At 38.2% G+C, this 17,764-nt stretch overlaps 1 protein-coding gene across 1 annotated transcript in view; it reads left to right on the forward strand.

The window, feature by feature from the left end:
* The window catches only part of UBR3 (ubiquitin protein ligase E3 component n-recognin 3), a 107,016-nt gene that overhangs the window by 35,106 nt on the left and 54,146 nt on the right, over positions 1-17,764 (forward strand). The window contains exons 19-24 of the mRNA XM_072418311.1: positions 1,926-2,022; positions 4,539-4,680; positions 5,779-5,880; positions 6,829-7,002; positions 11,278-11,741; positions 16,749-16,837. Coding sequence (XP_072274412.1) covers positions 1,926-2,022; positions 4,539-4,680; positions 5,779-5,880; positions 6,829-7,002; positions 11,278-11,741; positions 16,749-16,837 — 1,068 coding nt within the window. The remainder of the gene's footprint in view (positions 1-1,925; positions 2,023-4,538; positions 4,681-5,778; positions 5,881-6,828; positions 7,003-11,277; positions 11,742-16,748; positions 16,838-17,764) is intronic.

Consider the following 17,764-nt stretch of genomic DNA (forward strand, 5'->3'; position numbering starts at 1 on the left):
CTATGTTTACACATTTTCCATGTAGGATTTTATTAGAAAAAAAAAGCTGTTAATACCTGGTAAAAAACATTGATCGGTAAATACACTGAAACATATATGAGGGGGTGCTGAGAAGTTCCTGGCTTTGCCCAGAAAGAAGAGAGCCAGAGTTATGAAATAATAGATTTATTCAACATATTCCCCCCTGAGACTGATGCACTTGGTACAGCGTAGTTGCAGCTTTACTAGACTGTTCAAATAAAAGTCCTTTGGTTTGGCCGCAAACCAGCTCTCAGCAGCATCTTTGACATCAGAAATGTCCTCAAAATGTTGCTCTTCAGGTCAGGTGAGTAGGGGGGATGGTGGACCAATAGGAAACCCAGGGTGTTCAATTTGTCAGCCACAACGTTGACGTGTGCGCAGGTGCATTGTCCTGCAAAAAAAGGATAACTTTGATCAACTTTCCACTGCGTTTCGACTTAATTGCCTCCTTCAGCTGGTCAAGGAGATTAGCATAATACTGTCTGGTGATACTAGAGCCCTGAGGTAGGTAGTACACCAACAGAATACGGAAAACGGGCGCCATGACTTTTTTGGCTGATTTCTGGGTTTGAAACTTCTTCGGCCGCGGAGACCCACTGTGGTGCCATTCCTTTGACTGTTCCTTGGTTTCAGGATCATAGATGTGGAGCCAGGTTTCATCCTCAGTCACTAACTTAGCAAAAAAGTCCTGTGCAGCTTCAATATAGGCCAAAATGGCTTTGGATGCTTCAACTGGTTCCTTCTTCTGAACACTGTTCCAACATTTCGGCACCCACTTCATTGAAGGCTTGCGCATGTCTAGGATAGTGGTGATAACAAGCCCAACACGCTCCCGTGAGATGTCAAGTATCTGAGCTATGTTTTTTGGGGATATTCTCAATAATCAGCTCATGGACAGCATCACAGGTTGCCGGGTCAGTTGAGGTTGGGGTGAGCCCACTGCGGGGCTCATCTTCAACAGTGAAATGCCCAGTCTTGCAACGAGATATCCAGGTTTTGATAGTGCTGTAGGAAGGACACTTCTCCCCCAGTGCTTGTGACATCTCAGTGTGAATGTCCTTTGCTGACTTTCCCTGAAGAAACAAAAACTTAATGACAGCCCGTAACTCAAACGATGTGACACTTGCTTGTGCCTCTGCCATCACAGCTTCTCATTAAATAAAAAAAAAAGTTTTAAGAATCACAAAGACCTGATATTTGCACAGTTACATACTAAGATATCAGGCTATCATATGCCCCCACACTCATTTTTCTTTTTCGTCTGGAAGGGGGGAAAGCCAGGAACTTCCCAGCACCCCCTCCTAGATCTGGAAGATTCCCCTAAGAGAATTTAGGATTCTCTGTTTCATAAATGGAGCCCTTAGTGTATTTGCTGATTAGTGTACTTTTCATATATGAAGAATCTACTTTTTCTGTATAGGAAAACCACAGTAATGATCAATGGGTTCAGTAAAATTTCTGTTCTAAACCAAACATAAACCTTATAGAATTTTTTTTTAATTTCATACGTCTGTTTATTCAAGTCTGTCCTAAAACCTTATTCCTATTGAAGGACTTATGAGGGTCTGTATACTATATTTTTAGTATATTAGAGCAGTTGTCCTCTAGAATTTAAAGTTATGACATGGAAGTCATTGATTACATTTGGTTTACCATCTACAGTGGCTGAAGGAGCACTGACTATAGCAACCTTTAGTCTTTAGTGATGGGCTAAATGACCTTTATCAAGAAGTCCTAGGCAACAGAACAATATAATTTAGTGTTTCTCAACCAAAGTTCTGTGGAACACTCAAAGGAAAATACTGATAAAAATAAAAAGTTACATTGATATTTAATATGCATATAAATGTTTGCTGCAACAAAGAAAAAATGTTTTACATAATGTATGTCTTTTCTTTGTGAAGGTGAAATTTGGGACCAAGAATTTGATCCAGTCATTGTGATTCTTCGCACAGTTTACCGTAGAGATGTCCAGTCTGCCATGGACCGATACACAGCTTTGTGAGTACTGGGTATATCACTGACCTGCTAAATACCTGTATACAACATATTATGTTCCTCTGCTACCATTTCTACTTTAGCTAACACTGATCATAGTGGAACTGCAAGTTATCGCATGCTTGGCTGGCCAGAGTATTCTTTGGGATTTTTAAGTTTATATCAGTAGCATTTTGTCATGTTTTTGTTTTTTGTTTTTTTTTTTATTATACTAAATCAGTTGAAATCCCAAATCGGTCAGGAATTTCGCCCAAAATTACATTTGGGCTCAGTGCAAAATAAAAAAAAATACATAAAAAAACATAGAATTAGGACACGTGTCTTCCTTTCTTCTCTCTAATTGGTCCTCTATAGTTGGCCAGACCAGTGTTGCCCTGCTGTGAATTGTAATGATAAGAGAAAGTTACTGTCAATTATACACTCTTACCTGCACCATCAGGCAGGGTTGCTGCTGGTGATGTATTTAGTTGAGGGCCTGATGAGTGTTTGACAGTGGCTTTGCAATTAAAGGTAGGGCACATTTTTTTTTGTTTGCCGTGACTTTAATTGTAAACCTAAGAAAATCTGTTTGTGGCTAAACTTTATTTACCAGTGTAAAGAGCAAACCATGTTAATAAATTCCAGTTAGGATTTTTATTAAACTGACTTAACTTTTTTATTTTTATATTATTCTACTTTGTTTTGTATAGTTGAATAATTCCAAAACTGTCAAGAGTTTAACATATAGAAAGAAAGTGCAGCGCCACGGATGTGCTAAGTGAACTGCATTAAAATTGGTGTTTTCTAATTTCCTTTAAGTTGAAATATCTGACGCTTCACCACATTTCAGTAAATCCTTTCATAACATTATGCAAATAGGGGGTGGCAGCCATGGTCAGGCTCAGCAGCATGTCATAGTAAGAAAAGCATACAGGCCGAGGCCATGCTGATTTCGGGTCAGTGTTTTTAAATGTCACTGCAAGTGATGTCGCTTCCTAAGAGATGTGCTACAAAATCACAAATGTGTGTAGAAGGTCACTTTCCTAAAGAAAGAAAAAATTGAAATGGTCAGTCCACTTAAACTAGAATATTGTTTTTGGATTTTTAGTCTTTTAAACATTTCTGTTGAATTGAAGAAAGTAAGTAAAATCTCAAAGCATAACTTTGTTGCTGTTTTGCTTTCTAAATAGTAAAAAAAAAAAAAGTATAATGCTTGCTTTTCACATGGTAATTATTTTTTCCTGAATATCAGAAAAGGGCATTGGTTGGAGGCATTAAATGTATTCCAGCAATTTAGCTGACATTCCGGGCTTCATTTCCATTCGTCTTGTAGTGTTTTTGGAATGAGCCGTCAGAATGAATGATGCATTGCCTTCCAGCGTGAGCAAATATTGCTTAACCTTTATTCCAGAGCAATTTATTTGCTAATTGGATGTTGCAGTTCCCTGAAGTCCTGCTGAAAAGAGGCTTAAAGTAACCTTGTCCTTTCCTCAAGGAAGGATCTTTCCATGAAGAAGTCCAAACCTTTCCAAATTACTAACACTCTGCAGTTAACTGGCTTGTATGTAAACTACTCAAACTAGTCAGTTTTCCGAGACATCAAAGAGTTTATATTGTTAGCTGTGGCAACTAATAGGAAGTTGTCATTGTAAGGTGTCCCTACATCTGCTTTATTTTGTGCTTCTCTTGATGTAAGAAGCTTATCTTGCTTATTCAGTAAGATAAAGCAATACAAACTAAAGAAGGTTATAGCGGTGGCATAACATATTCTTCATGTTTTTATTTTGGTAAATGTAACAGAGCTGATATTTTGTTTTATTTTCTAAACTGTGGAAAAAGTTGGATTAAGGTCTAAAGCTGAATACACACGTGCAATTATTGTCGCTGGAAAGGATCTTTCACGATCCTTTCCAAGGACTAAGGACTGCATGATGGACGAACGAGTGCTGTACATATAGCACTAGTCTGCTATAAAGAGAGGGGAGGGGGGAGAGCAACGGAGGGGCACCCTGCGGAGCGCTCTCCCCCTTCCCTTGCATTAGGATCGCTTGTCGTCCATGGATCCACCAGGATGGTGGTTTGGACGATAGATGACGGGCGCTGTACACACGCCAGATTCTCGTCCGATATCAGCCGAGAACCATGTTGTGTGTTCGTAGCTTAAGACCATGGACGTTTGTACGTAGCTTAAGGCCTCTCTGTAATGATAACTAGAGGATCTTGTTGCAGAGATCAGTCAGACAACTGAGGCAACACATAATCGTCTATCTGGTAATTTACAAATCAGCGTGGTAAAGTTTTGAGAGATTGGACAGTCTGTGTTGGCAGCTCCAAAGAAAATCAGGGAATTTTGCCTTGCTGTTTAGACCTTTTAACATCAGATACATTTTTTGGCGTTTAGAAACATATGATAAAACTTTTATGTTTTATGGTCCTTTGTGTGTACAGGAGTGCATTTGGAAAGCTCACACAATCCCTTTTTTATATTAAATGCTTTGCATGTGGAGATTGTAAGTAATTTTAATAATTTGTGTGTTTAGTTTGAAACAGATAGGAAGATGCCCAGGAAACCCTTGGCCACCTTATAAGAAAAGAACTCCACTGCATCCCAGCTACAAAGGTCTTATGAGGCTGCTGCATTGCAAAACATTACACATTGTGCTTTTTACTCTGCTGTATAAGGTATGTGCATAGTGCGAGCATGGTGTTTTCAGTTTCAGTCTTTTGTTCTCAAACACTGCTAAAAAAAGCTTTTTTCAAAATGAGAGTTTCCCAAGTAGTACATGCAGGCACTGCATGGCTGTGTATAAAAAAGTATTCCCTTATAGGAAATACTCTGGTGCCTAGTGTATGGGTCCTTCATCTTCGTCTTCTTTTATGTGAGACAAGGATATCCCTGAAGGCTTCAGGACAGTCTACCTGCAGTCTGGGGAACTTACAAAATGCCTTTTGAGGGAAGCAGGTATAAGTAGGGAGAGAGTCAGGTGAAAAAGATGACATTGAACATTAAATAATCATTGGGTGGGGTTGGAAGTGACAACACTGGATTTCCTGGTCTTTTATGTTTTAACTAGCAACAAAAGTAAGAAGACATATTTGGAGTCATTTTCGCAGTTGGAAACTTCTCTTTATTGCCACAATTTCTGCTGGCAGGTGATGAGAACTGTCAAGATTTAAGGACTCCGCATTATGCTTTTGTTTAGGCCCTCTGAACATAAATACTGAGAAAATTGTGTGGACACCCAGTTTAGACTAGGCAAAACTATTGAAAAACATCCTTAAACTCCTCAGAAAACACATCCCTCCGTACAAAGAGAACTGGGACAAACTCGAATAAAGTAAATATTTTTTTGTAGTTTTCAATTGTAAAGTAAAATGTAAATAATACATCTATTACATGTATTACATGTAACATGTTTTGGGATTAGATGACCATTAAAAAAAATAAACAAAAAATATATGCGTTTTGCAGTAGGCTGCTATTTTTTTTTCTATTCTTATTGTTTGTTTATATTTCTGGTTTCAAACTATGTACAAATGATGTGCCTTATGAATTTATTGACTTGTGAGGGTTTGCCCAATGCTTGGATGGGAGTGATAGATGTCATATTTTGAACGTGTGCAGTGAATGCTACCTCCAGGGTCATGGGGGAAGATGTATTCATGTGCAGTCAGAGGTAAAACCAATTGTTAGTTGGGTCATTGCAACTTACTGCAGCTGGAAATCTGTGTGAAGAATAGCCAAATAGTAATACGTTTTATTTTCTTTTTTGTTTTTAGATTTTGATGGATCATCAGAATATGTCAGAACATGTCCTCTGCATGGTTCTCTATCTGATAGAGCTGGGGCTAGAGAACTCTCAGGAAGAGGCTGCTGATCAGGTATACAGGCATTTTCTTGATTTTTGAGTTTCCTGAAACTTTTATTTTGTAAAAAAGGTAGAGGATTGTTGCATATTTCTGCAAATTTTTTCTAGTTTTGATACATCCATTGATGTAAATGTCCTATGTTAAGAACTATCTACTCGGGTTCTCTACTACTACTAGTTCTTAGAACTACTAAGTTCTCATGAATATTTTTATTTTTATAAATTTATACGCCCAATTTCACCAGGGACCTCTGTAGTAGAATCACTTGTATGACACACAGTCTGCAATACTGTTTGCAGAAGAATATGACAGGTCTTAAGACTAAAGCTAGGTACACATTTCCAATAATTATTGTTAGAAAATGAATGAATATGACCGATCAACGATTATGCACGATTATATTTGAAGGATCATATTGTGCACAGTTCTGTACATGCTGTAACGGTACGATCCTTCAAATATAATCCACCACAGGTGTACACATGCTAGATACAATCGTTTGAACGATGCAGGGACTGGCATGTAAAGGAGAAAGTGTATTGCAGAAACATGCACGATCACTGAACGACCCTACAAACGATAGATAGCGAACGATCCTCGGCCAATCAGATCCGCCATGAGTGGTTCATTTCCAACGACAATCCTGGTTTGTCGGCGTTATTGGTCAGTTGTTGGTCACCTTTTTTGTGAACAATTTTCGGCTGATCTATTCTATTTTTGCAAGTGAAGTGCACTTAGTATGCGTTTATGTAGGACTAGAGAATTTTGAAGATCTGTGAGAAGCAGCATGACCAAATATCATAAGAATGCTCCACTGGTAATAATATAATCTTGCTACTTTTCAGTGTTGTATCTCTGTCCACTAACATTATGACCATCCCTTTTCAGTTACAACTTTTGTTTATTACCTTTTAATTTTATATGATTGTCTTTTCTATCATTCTATTTGTGTTTTCTCAGGATACTGCTGGGCCTGACCATTGCCATGATAGCTGGTTCCCAGGCAGTAACCTGCTGTGCAATATGCGCCATGTTATAAATTATGTACGAGTGCGAGTACCAGACACTGCTCCAGAGGTGCGGAGAGAGCCACCAGCAAGTACTAGCTCAGATGGCCACTCCTCCTCCTCTCATGTAAGTTTTCTTACCATTTCTTTGTTTAGATCTGGTTTAATGTATATGATGTAAAGAGTTGTGTTACCTGGTTGTTTCAGTGCCGGCCAAAAAAATAAAATAAATACACTACTTGGTGTAATCGGAATTATGTACATAGATAAATGTACTAGATAAAGATAAGAAAAGTAAGACAATGTCATGTTTTCCTATTTTAATAAATAAACAATTTTTAAAAGTTTGGGCTGTAGATTTGCTTTCCCATACATTTACCAGAAAGTGAAATGAAATATCCCCAAGCAAAAACACCACCTTAAAAAGTTGTCATTAAAACACTGTTCCCGTTGGAAGATTCTATCTCTAGTCCTGTAGTAATGCCAACTCAGAATTTTATAATTTTTTTTCTCACTTAACCATGCACCTCCCCAATTGCAAAGAAAGCAGCAGATGAGTTATACCTTTTATCTACTTTGTTCAAAACTTTAAATGGTTTTAGAAATGTTTTAAATGAGCATTGTGCTTGATCCTTACCCTTCAGTCCCGAGCTAGTGTTCATATCTAAAGTAATGTTGGTAATACCTTTTTCCCAATATCTCCTTGTGTACAGCTATCTCATTAAACATAGAAGGCAATGCTTGATCCTTAATGATCCCAGTACAATTCACACTGTTTTAGTCTGGTGTGTTGTATTGATGCATGCATGTTAATGCATGTTTTATGAGAGCAGCCAATTCATTTAGATATGTTGGCAATGTAGCAGACCACCCTAAACATGTTTTTTGCAACATAGTGCATTACATTGTTGTTTAGGGTGCCATGAAAATTAGGTGGCACCACATCACACCACCACATCGTTACTGAATAGGGGTGAATGGGTCTTAAGGGTGCCAAAGTATTTTTAGGTGAGGAGGTTTTGAATCGTATGGATATACGATGTTCATATAGTATGAACATCGCTCAAAATTCTGTTTTTTCACATAAAATAAACAGCTTTATTATCCGTTTGCCAGAACACCAGAAGACCATCCCTACTCCAGAGAGAGGTAGATGCATGTGCTTATGTGGTTACTCTGATGCAGTGGCATTTAAATGCATCCTGAAAACTCTGATGATAATGCATGGTGTATTTCCCTAAAGTCTCAGAAGATAACTTTTTTTGTTTTTTCCTAGTAGTGTTTTGTAGTATTGATGGTGTTTAGTGCTAACTAACTCAATATGATGGATAATGCCTTCTGCTGGTTCATGAATATTTATGTAATCTGGGCCAAAGTCATTATTTTCCCCTAGAACAGGCATGTCCAAAATCTGGCCCGCAGGCCAATGGCGGCCTATGTTTAGGTTTTCACCGGCCTGCAGCCTCTGTCATCAAGTCAATAATATGCGGCCTGTGTGTGTGTGCGCACAGGGAATCCCCTACGTTTGTAGTAGGCGTGCGTTGTGCGGCACCCGCCCAGACCACGCCCACTCTGATTACTAGCAAGTGCTCTGCATGGAGTCTGGTGTCAGTGTGGGCTCTGTGCAAAGCACTTTCTTGGAATCAGAGTGGGTCCATGTGGGTCCCGCACAGCACACGCCCACTACAAACATTGGGGATCCCCTGCAAACACACACACATGGGTTGCAGATTATTGATTTTTGACAGGGAATCCCTCACGTCGCCCTGGTGGGCATGTACTGTGCGGGACATGCGCAGACCACGCCCACAACTCTGAGTACTTGCTCTGTATGGAGCCTGTCTGCTGCAGATCAGGTAGATGTATACAATTTGTTTCTGACTGTGTAGAATCTTCCACATTTAATTCAGCAAAATTACACCTGCCACATCCCAAAATAACACATTTTAGAAAAAGGAAAAATGAGGGACTTTAAAGGCTATGTATGTATGTATGTATATATAATATTTATATATATATATATATATATATATATATATATATTAAAACACAAAGAAACTTTTATGGTGCTTGCCAGTGCACCTTTAATCAGACCCCCTAAAAAATGTCAGGGTACAATAGGTACAACCTATGCATCTATTTTGCAAGAGTGATTTTTGTAAAAACTTGTTTAGAATTACAGGTTGACAATTACAAATTCCGGCATGTTCTGGGCCTGAGAACCTTATACTTACCCCCACACACAGGCCAGCCTTCCTCTTGTAGCACCACGGACATCTGGCACAGTTCCAGGGAGCAGGCAGCAGGGACTTAACATGTATTTAGTTGTTTAGTTTAGCAAGCAAGACCTAACAGCTGTTTCTGCAGAACAGTGTTATAAAAACATTAGTGGCCAAACAGTGTACTGCAGTCCCTGTATTGAAAATGCGATCTGAAATTCATGCATGGAAACTGAAGAATCCAGAATTATCGATGCCCTGATTTTCGATTGTCAACCTGTATTTGTGTACTGTGTGAAGAAATGAAAAGTTTGCCATTTGCAATATAAATTTCATAGAATAGTTAATTTGCATTTAATGTTAATGGTTCAAAGAATGTCGGCCCCCACACATTTTCACCTCACCAAATTTGGCTGTCTTTGCAAAAAATTTGGACATCCCTGCTCTAAAGCTACTGATGAACAGCTGAACATATAGACATGTCTTCTATCTATATCGTAAAATAAATATGTGCAGTATTTGGTGTTATGGGGATCCTGTGTAATAACTAAATCACCATTCTTGACATCTGACATATGCCCGAACCACTTTTAGAGGGTAGGCTCAAAAAAAGAAAAGAACCCTAACGGAGGCCAACCTGGCTTCGCTTTTCAGAACTCGCCAAAAGCTCTATGGGTTTTCATTTTAGGGAAAGTAAATTATTTGGATGAATGGCATTGTACAGGACTGCATCTCTATTGGCTATAAATCATCCAATCCTTGTTGTGTGCTTGGTTTTCTATGTAAATGAAGTATAATCATTGTGTGCCACATTTGTTCAATTCGCTATCAGTTAAGCATAATTGCTAATCTTTATGCAATATGTTCTAGACTCAAGAGAGTTATTGATGACCTTTCTTGTGTCCTTAACAATACTTTGAAACATTGCTTGAGGAGGGAGAAATTTGTATTCAGTTAAAGATTTTGTTATAGTTTTGGCTCAAAATTACAGAAAAACATTTTTGTGTAGGTCTCACAATACAGGAAAATGGTTGTCAAGTGAAAAATGTGTAATAAGACAACTTACTGGAAATTGAGGACTCTACAGATGCTTTGGGTTGTAGAGGGTACATGTAATCTTAGACAATGACTGTGTCTTTTGGCAATGTGACAAAAGGCATAACAGTTTTCCCAAAGTGCTAAATAGTTCCTTCTTTAAAGTTTCAGCAAATTGGCTGATTGATCAGGTTTGGTTTATTAAGCAGATGTAACACTTGAACCTTTAATTTTGCATTTCATCAACTTTCTGTACACTCATGTACATCCGGACACAGCAGATATAGCAGATAAATTCTTGGTGCATACATAAACTTTTGATTTATAAAAATAACCTGGATTCAGTAAATCATTTCCTAAAGTTGGATCACATGATATGACCACCATACCTAAAAAAAAAAAAAAAAAGCCTAGAAGAAGGGATCAGTTCAGACACCCCAGTTAATAACAAGTAATGGCATGACACTAACAGCAGATTACTTTCCAAACATCCAGTAAGCATGATACAGGGAGACAGTATGCTGTCATTCAATTTTCTTGGCAAAGACAGAGCGGGAGAAGTCCTGATCTCACTGTAGGGTTCCACATATAGTGAGGGCTTGGAATCAGGCACTGATTAGTGGTAAATTGACTGTTTCTTTATTGCAATTCCATCACTACTGCCCACAGAAGCTATCACTCAGATTGGGGCATATATATATATATATATATATATATATATATATATATAACCATATTAGTCTAGTAATTATAAAAAGTTAACCTGTCCTTTATTAAAAAAGATATTATTGTAAAGGTGTACTGTTAACAAGGCCTGATCAAAGACTTGCATGTCAAAAATTATAGATAGTATGCACTATAATCTTAAAAGCAGGTATGAAATGTTTTTACATTTTTTTTTTTGTGTTGAAATACCTTATTAATCATTTGAGTTGGTATTTTTTCCCTCTTTTATAAATGCAAAAACCTATATCCCATTTGCTTCTGTAATGTTGTGTCTTTGACCTGCTTTGCTTTGCATTTCTTTGGGTGCAGCAGGTTCTGTAGAGATAAGTTTGAATTGCATTACTGCATTCAGTTGCAAGTGGAAATGTTTGACATAAATAGCAATCTGCAAAAGCCTTTACTCTTTTTCTGTTTTTTTTCAGAATTCAGGAACAGCTCAAGTATTCAGCTTGGTTGCTGAACGTCGAAAAAAATTTCAGGAGATAATAAATCGCAGCAACAGTGAGGCTAATCAAGTTGTGCGGCCAAAGTCATCAGCACTAAAGTGGACAGCTCCTGGTTCCACACCTCAGTTAACTACAGTAATTTTAGAGGTGAAAGAAAGTATGCTATCTCTGCTTATCAAACTTCACCAGAAACTGTCTGGTAAGACGGATTCCTATTGCCCTCCCTGGGTTACTGATCCAGACTGTCTAGCGCAAGCAGACCTTTCCAAGTATTCACATGGAGATGGGGTGACTGCTGTTGAAAGAATTTTATTAAAAGCTTCAATTCAAAGCCAATTAAACAAACTCAGCATTGATGAGATTTGCCGAAAGGCAGCACCCCCTGTCCCACCCAAGAAGTCTAGCCCTACTGAGAAGAAAACCTTGGACAAGGAAGAAAGGTGAGCTTATCTTATGCCTAATGTATGTACCTAATGTCAATCTTAGTACACTTCGATCAAAGAGCAAATTTTATTTTCTTTATATGTTTCAACTCCCTTGATAGAAATCTCTGTCTTGGGCACCTGGGTGTACAAAGCACATCTGTGTTTTTCTTTTGATAAAACTAATATTTCATATACTGGGTCTGGACCAATGTGCTGCACATTTACTTTAACCACCAGGGAACTTCACATTTCAGATTAAGTATATGTAAACCCAATCACTGAAATCACATTTATTCTTTAATGTGTATGTCATTTTATGGGTCATCTTAATTTTAAACCTGCAGTTTTTTATTAAATCATTTGGTGATTTTACTAACCAAATCATAATTCACTCTCTTCCTGTTCCAAGGTAACAAAGACCATGTCACACAGGCTTCCCTTGGAGTCTAAAAGTATGTTCCACATAGTTAAGCAGATATTAGAATACCCAACCTAAAAAAAGCCATGCAGCCATAGCTTCAGTTCAATTCCGATATGTGAATAGGATGTGGCTGCAGAGGAAAGCCATACATCTAAAGAAAATACAATGCGCTATATAGCTGCAGTTTATGCACATCTTCCCACGTTTTATCTCTTTAAAGACCCTGCAAGTACAGAAAAATATAAACTGCCAGATGTGTGCTCAGTTCCAAAGTCTTGTGTTTTTTTTTGCCCACGTTTCTTTTGCTTGATTACTTTGACCCACCCACTCATTCTCATCAGCACAAAATACAAGCAATAATTCTGTAGTCCAAGGATAATTACTTTAAGGGCTGATTAATCTCCTTAATGTTCACACTGGCAGTGAGGTTGTGGTGCGTTCACCTTTTCTTGTTACATGTAGTTTCTCCAGGCAGCAAGAAAAAATATTGAACTACCACAAATGTGCTTAGTTCCAAAGACCTGTTTGTGGACTGAGTGTTGGCCATGCCCAGGTTACTTTGGCCCACCCATTCATTCTTCCATCTGCGCAAAACACAAATAAAATATAATTTTGAAAAAACCCAGAATAAGGACTGGAAGGGTTGATTAATCTTCTTAAGGCTATGTTCACACTGGCAGTGAGTTTGTAGTGCATTTACCTTTTCCCGCTACATGTAGCTTCTCCAGGCAGCAGATCAATAGAGAATGAATAGGGGCAGCAAGTAAGTGGTACCCAGTACTTGCTCACCACTGCCAGCTTTTAGGTGTGCTAGTGCTGCAGTGCTTGAGACAGAAGGCAAGGTGCCAGCTGTTGGAGTCAGCGCGGGATCAATCGATCCTGATGCAGGTCTGATCCTGCCTTCAGATAGCCCGGCAGGCAAGCATTGGACACGGGAGAGCTCTAAATTTTTGACATGATCAAAAGATATTTTTTTTGTACTTATCTTTTCAATTATATGTTTAATAGACCAAACAGGAGCAAATGACAACACTCATTGAAATGAATTTTTTTTTGGTATGCAGTCAGTCACTGCTCAGTGTCTTGCTTCAAATACTCAACTTCAATTCTAAATTCCTCCCAACATAAGAGCTTAAAGGGTACAATTTGGTAAAATGAAACTGCTTCCAATTGTACATTTTATAAGCCAAAACAAAGCAATGCTGAGAAGTAATATTGTGCTGTGTGATCTCTGTGTTATGTGGTGAAGACACTAAACGATCTGCAGGCCACATTGCTGTGTTTGTTAGGTTTATACTTGAAACTGTTCAGCAAGTTGTTTAGTTGTTCAATAGTTTGGAGGTTTCCCATAATCAGAAGGGGAATGCAATTTACCCCGTCTTTTCTTTAATGGTTTAAGATACTGAGGAGGAAGCACTCATAGTTATTGGATATTTTTGGGTACTTTGTAATAGTCATATTTCAGAAGAGAATATGGAAAGAAGGGCATTTTTAATTGGCGTACTCTCAATTGGATGGAACTCAGTGGACTCGAAAACAAAAAATATGTTTTTAAAAAAAGGTTGGTTCTGTAAGCCCCTTGCAGTTTGATCCTAATTTTGTGTTTTTTGGGGGGTTTTGTAAAGCTGTGTACAGATGTCAGAAATATGGAAATTACTTTCATGATTGCTTCTACTGAATCAGGAACAAATGAGCGATGCACCCACAATGCTATTTTATAGTGAGGAAGAGCGGGAGCCATCCCATTGTATTGTCTTCCTTAGCAAATCATAGCAGTCATCCCTGGTCAATTGTTTAGTGATACACCACAGCCGGACATCAGGGGACCGGTGTACACACACTATTATCCAGCATGTGTATGTAGCCTTACGCATTACCAAATAGCCATAGCCATTGACATATCTGAAAGAAGAGGAATTCAAATTGCCTTTGTCATGCAGCTCACACTGTGCTGCCTTTATTTCCTTTCTTGGATTTCAAGATAAGTTTTCTGGTTAATGAAGATCGAACAGCCTATAAGAGCTCAATGATGACCCATTTGTGGCTGCTCCAACCTGACGACAAAGACAAAAGGTGGCATTCCCCTCATGATGCGCTGTCGCCATAGAAACTGTGCGGGAGCATTCGAGGAAAGGTCTGGGAAGCTTGCAATGTTTTTCAGCCTCGGTGTCTCGTCCCCATGAGCCATCACGGAAAATTACTGAGCTGCACTGAATCTGTCACAGTTTGTTTATGTCCTCTTATTAAGGATCTCTATTTACAGTCAGGCCTGCTTAGGTTGAAGCATATCGGAGAGGGAAAGAAATGCATGCATAAGAGTTCAATGCCACACAGGCTCTACACAAGATACAATTGCCGTACATTTTTCATTTAAATTCAGCACTGTCGGACCTGCAGGGCTGGGGGAGGGACGGCGATCTTTCAGAGTCTTCAGAAATAATTATTATGTTGGCTGCACAATGAACCTTTTCTAGAGCAGATATTGTCTCGCAAGCAGTAAAACTCAAGATTGCCCCTGGTGTACTTTGACAACAAAATATAGGGGGAGGTGGGGGTCTCTTACGTAAATGCAAACGCTAGAGGGGCTGTGCAGTTTTTTTTTCTTTATTGCTGTTGTTATTTCCTAGCTTTTTGACATTTTTTTTTTTTAGCTAATGAAAAATACAATTGTGTTAAGTTAGGCCAAAAGTCAAACACAAAACATGTCCAAATTACCCACAAATCCACAGGCATATGTGTAATAGACATGTGTATGCATACCATGCTTACATCAACTATAGCTCATGCAAATCAATGGTGGACAAATTAAACTTGATGGTAAGCAAATATTGTCTAAATGCACAAGGCAGGGGAGCAGAAACTAGGAAAAGCACAATTTTTAGCAAAACAGGTTTCAGGTTAAATTGACCCACCTGCAGATTGGAGAGGTTTTCAGAGGCCATATAAAATACATAGTGGGTTTGTATGCATTTCAGGGACCAGGGGATCATTCACTCCCCGGGTGCATTCTCAGTGTGTAGGTGGTAATGGGTATGGTTGTCATCTCTTGTTGCTTCGTGCCTACAATCATGAGGGTAAGGACTGGGCTAGGTGTGGTTTAGCCTGACTGGGTAATCCAGGCTCACTATTTATTTATACAATATCCTGCTGTTCTCTGTACAAACGGATCTGCGTTATCTGTAAATGCCACCACTGGTCCAAACCTATGACTAGCTTTGACAATCTTCCAGCACTGTAGGGCAAATTAGTGCTGTTAATCTAAATGTGGCAGCTTCACCTTTGTAGGCTGCTAGTGGGTTATTGACCTACTATGATGGGAATGTATGAACGAATGTCTGATTCCCTGCTTTATAAATAGAGCCCTAAGAAAGGTATATGTGCATTTCAATTGTGTATTTAATTGTCTGCTTGAAGTGGGTAAGGCGGGTCATAGGCTAAATTGAACATGTGGATTTTCTTTTCCTTGAGACCTTTGAAATGTCCAGTGTGAATAGCCTAATTTTTTTGTGCAACAGCACTAATACTTAACTAAAAGCTGCATTATTCAATTACTTTGGTAATTTTTACAGTGTTGTTTGTGTTATATGTATATTACAAGAATGTATTTATTTACAGCTAGCTGTTGCTTCATAAATCTAATTTATGGATATACTAACCCATCTAAGTAGTAAATAACATTCACCAAACTTTTATAAGGTGACACTAATTATTACACAACATTATATCCATAGCTATAAAATGAAATTATGCCGAATTGATTTTTTTTATGATTACAGTTTTTAGTTTTTCATTGTTGCAGCAAACCAATTAGATTTTGTTTTATTACTTTAGTTCTTTAAGGAGATGCATTGGGTTTACGAGAAAGCTTCTAAGTATTCCTTTTAAAGTACAGCTTCACATCTTCCCTAACATCAATAGTAATATTTCATTGTCCGAATTTGTTTAGGCATAGGGGCCAATAATAGATTTAAGACGGTATGAATTAAATTTTGATTTTGTCACTTTTATGTTTCTACCCAACCTTGGTAAAATCACACTCAGTTCATGTAGGATCGTCCTAGCGCTTTCCTCCAGGTTTACACCAGGTCATACCTTGCAAAAATGACAGATTTACTTTAAGGCCTTTTTCACCATCCTTTTCCTGAACTTTTGGCTATGGGGACACATAGGGGTACTTTATATTTATAATTCTTTTACAAGGCATTTCATTTGCATATTTGCTTCTGAGCTGTATTTAAAAGCCCAAGAACATGTATTAATCTCTTCTCCTTTGTCCTATTATGATCACTATACTGCCATACTGCCTTATAGCAAATAGTAAATTAAAGATGTATTCAAATGTGAGTACACCTGGCAATGTGCTTTGCTGTATATGTTATAGTTTGTATAGGCCCGAAACATTCCTGAATGTGGGGTGGGAAGTCAGTTGCAGTTGATTTTTTATTCTCTTTATAAACAATACATTTGTTCTCACTGTGGCTTACCCAACACTACATTTATGCATTGCTTTAGCTTACTTTTTTTATATGAATTGCTGTCAAGAATGACGTACAATTGGTTCCCAGCAGCACAATAAACTGTTTTGTACTCTTTTTCTACAGGCGCCAGAAGGCCAGGGAGAGACAACAAAAGCTATTGGCTGAATTTGCTTCAAGGCAGAAAAGCTTTATGGAGACAGCAATGGATGTGGGTAAGTCCATTTTCCATCAGTTAGATGACATACACCAAGTGAAGGGGACTCATACGCTGTCATTCATTGCTGTAAACTCAGAGGGACTAAGTTACATAATTTAATGCAGGTACCAAACCCAGAAATGCTGTTAATATACCTTAATTAAATTCACAACACCCTAGGAATCCAGCTTTCTTCTGCTCCAAGTTCTCATTGACAATTAATAAAGAATGTGATGTAGTGGGCCAAATATGAACCTCATGGGCTGAATTAGTTACTTTTGTTTTATGTATTCAATATTTGCTTTCCAAGTAAAATGAATAGCACAGCACTTTAAATTTAGTTGACTCTGATCATATAATTTACCTAACAGTTTGTGTCCAACACCGCAGAACAGTGTCAGCTCAGGCTTTAAACTGGAAAACAGTTCACTATACAATTGGCTTCTTTTGTAACCAGGCCCATTGCAGTGTTTTGGTAAGGATGGTAAATAAACTGATTTACCATTGGTAAATGGTCTGATTTACAGATTGCAACCTGAAGAGCAGCACTAGCAAAATCACCTGCAATGTATGTTTAGGAAAATCTGGCAGCATAAGCACGTAAAATAGAAAAACATTTGAGTTTTGTAAATTTTTTTGTACTTTTTTTTTTTTTCTTCTGAAATACCATTGAAAGTCATCCTAATCTATCACTCCTATGACAGTGTACCACACTGTACACTCAGGATATACAGTGGATATGCATTGCATAATATTTGTAATACTGGCTGGCAGTAAATTGACAAATCATCGTTCCAATATTGTAATGACCTTAAAAAAACAGTGTTTGAGCCTGCACTGGCAAATATCTCTGTAGAAATGCTACAGGGATGTATGTTTTCACTCTCCTCCCAAGTCAAAGCTGTTTCTCTACAGGGACACACTCAGTTATTCAGCAGATTTG

This window comes from Pyxicephalus adspersus, chromosome 7, assembly GCF_032062135.1.
Source record: "Pyxicephalus adspersus chromosome 7, UCB_Pads_2.0, whole genome shotgun sequence".
Classification (NCBI taxonomy): Eukaryota; Metazoa; Chordata; class Amphibia; order Anura; family Pyxicephalidae; genus Pyxicephalus; species Pyxicephalus adspersus.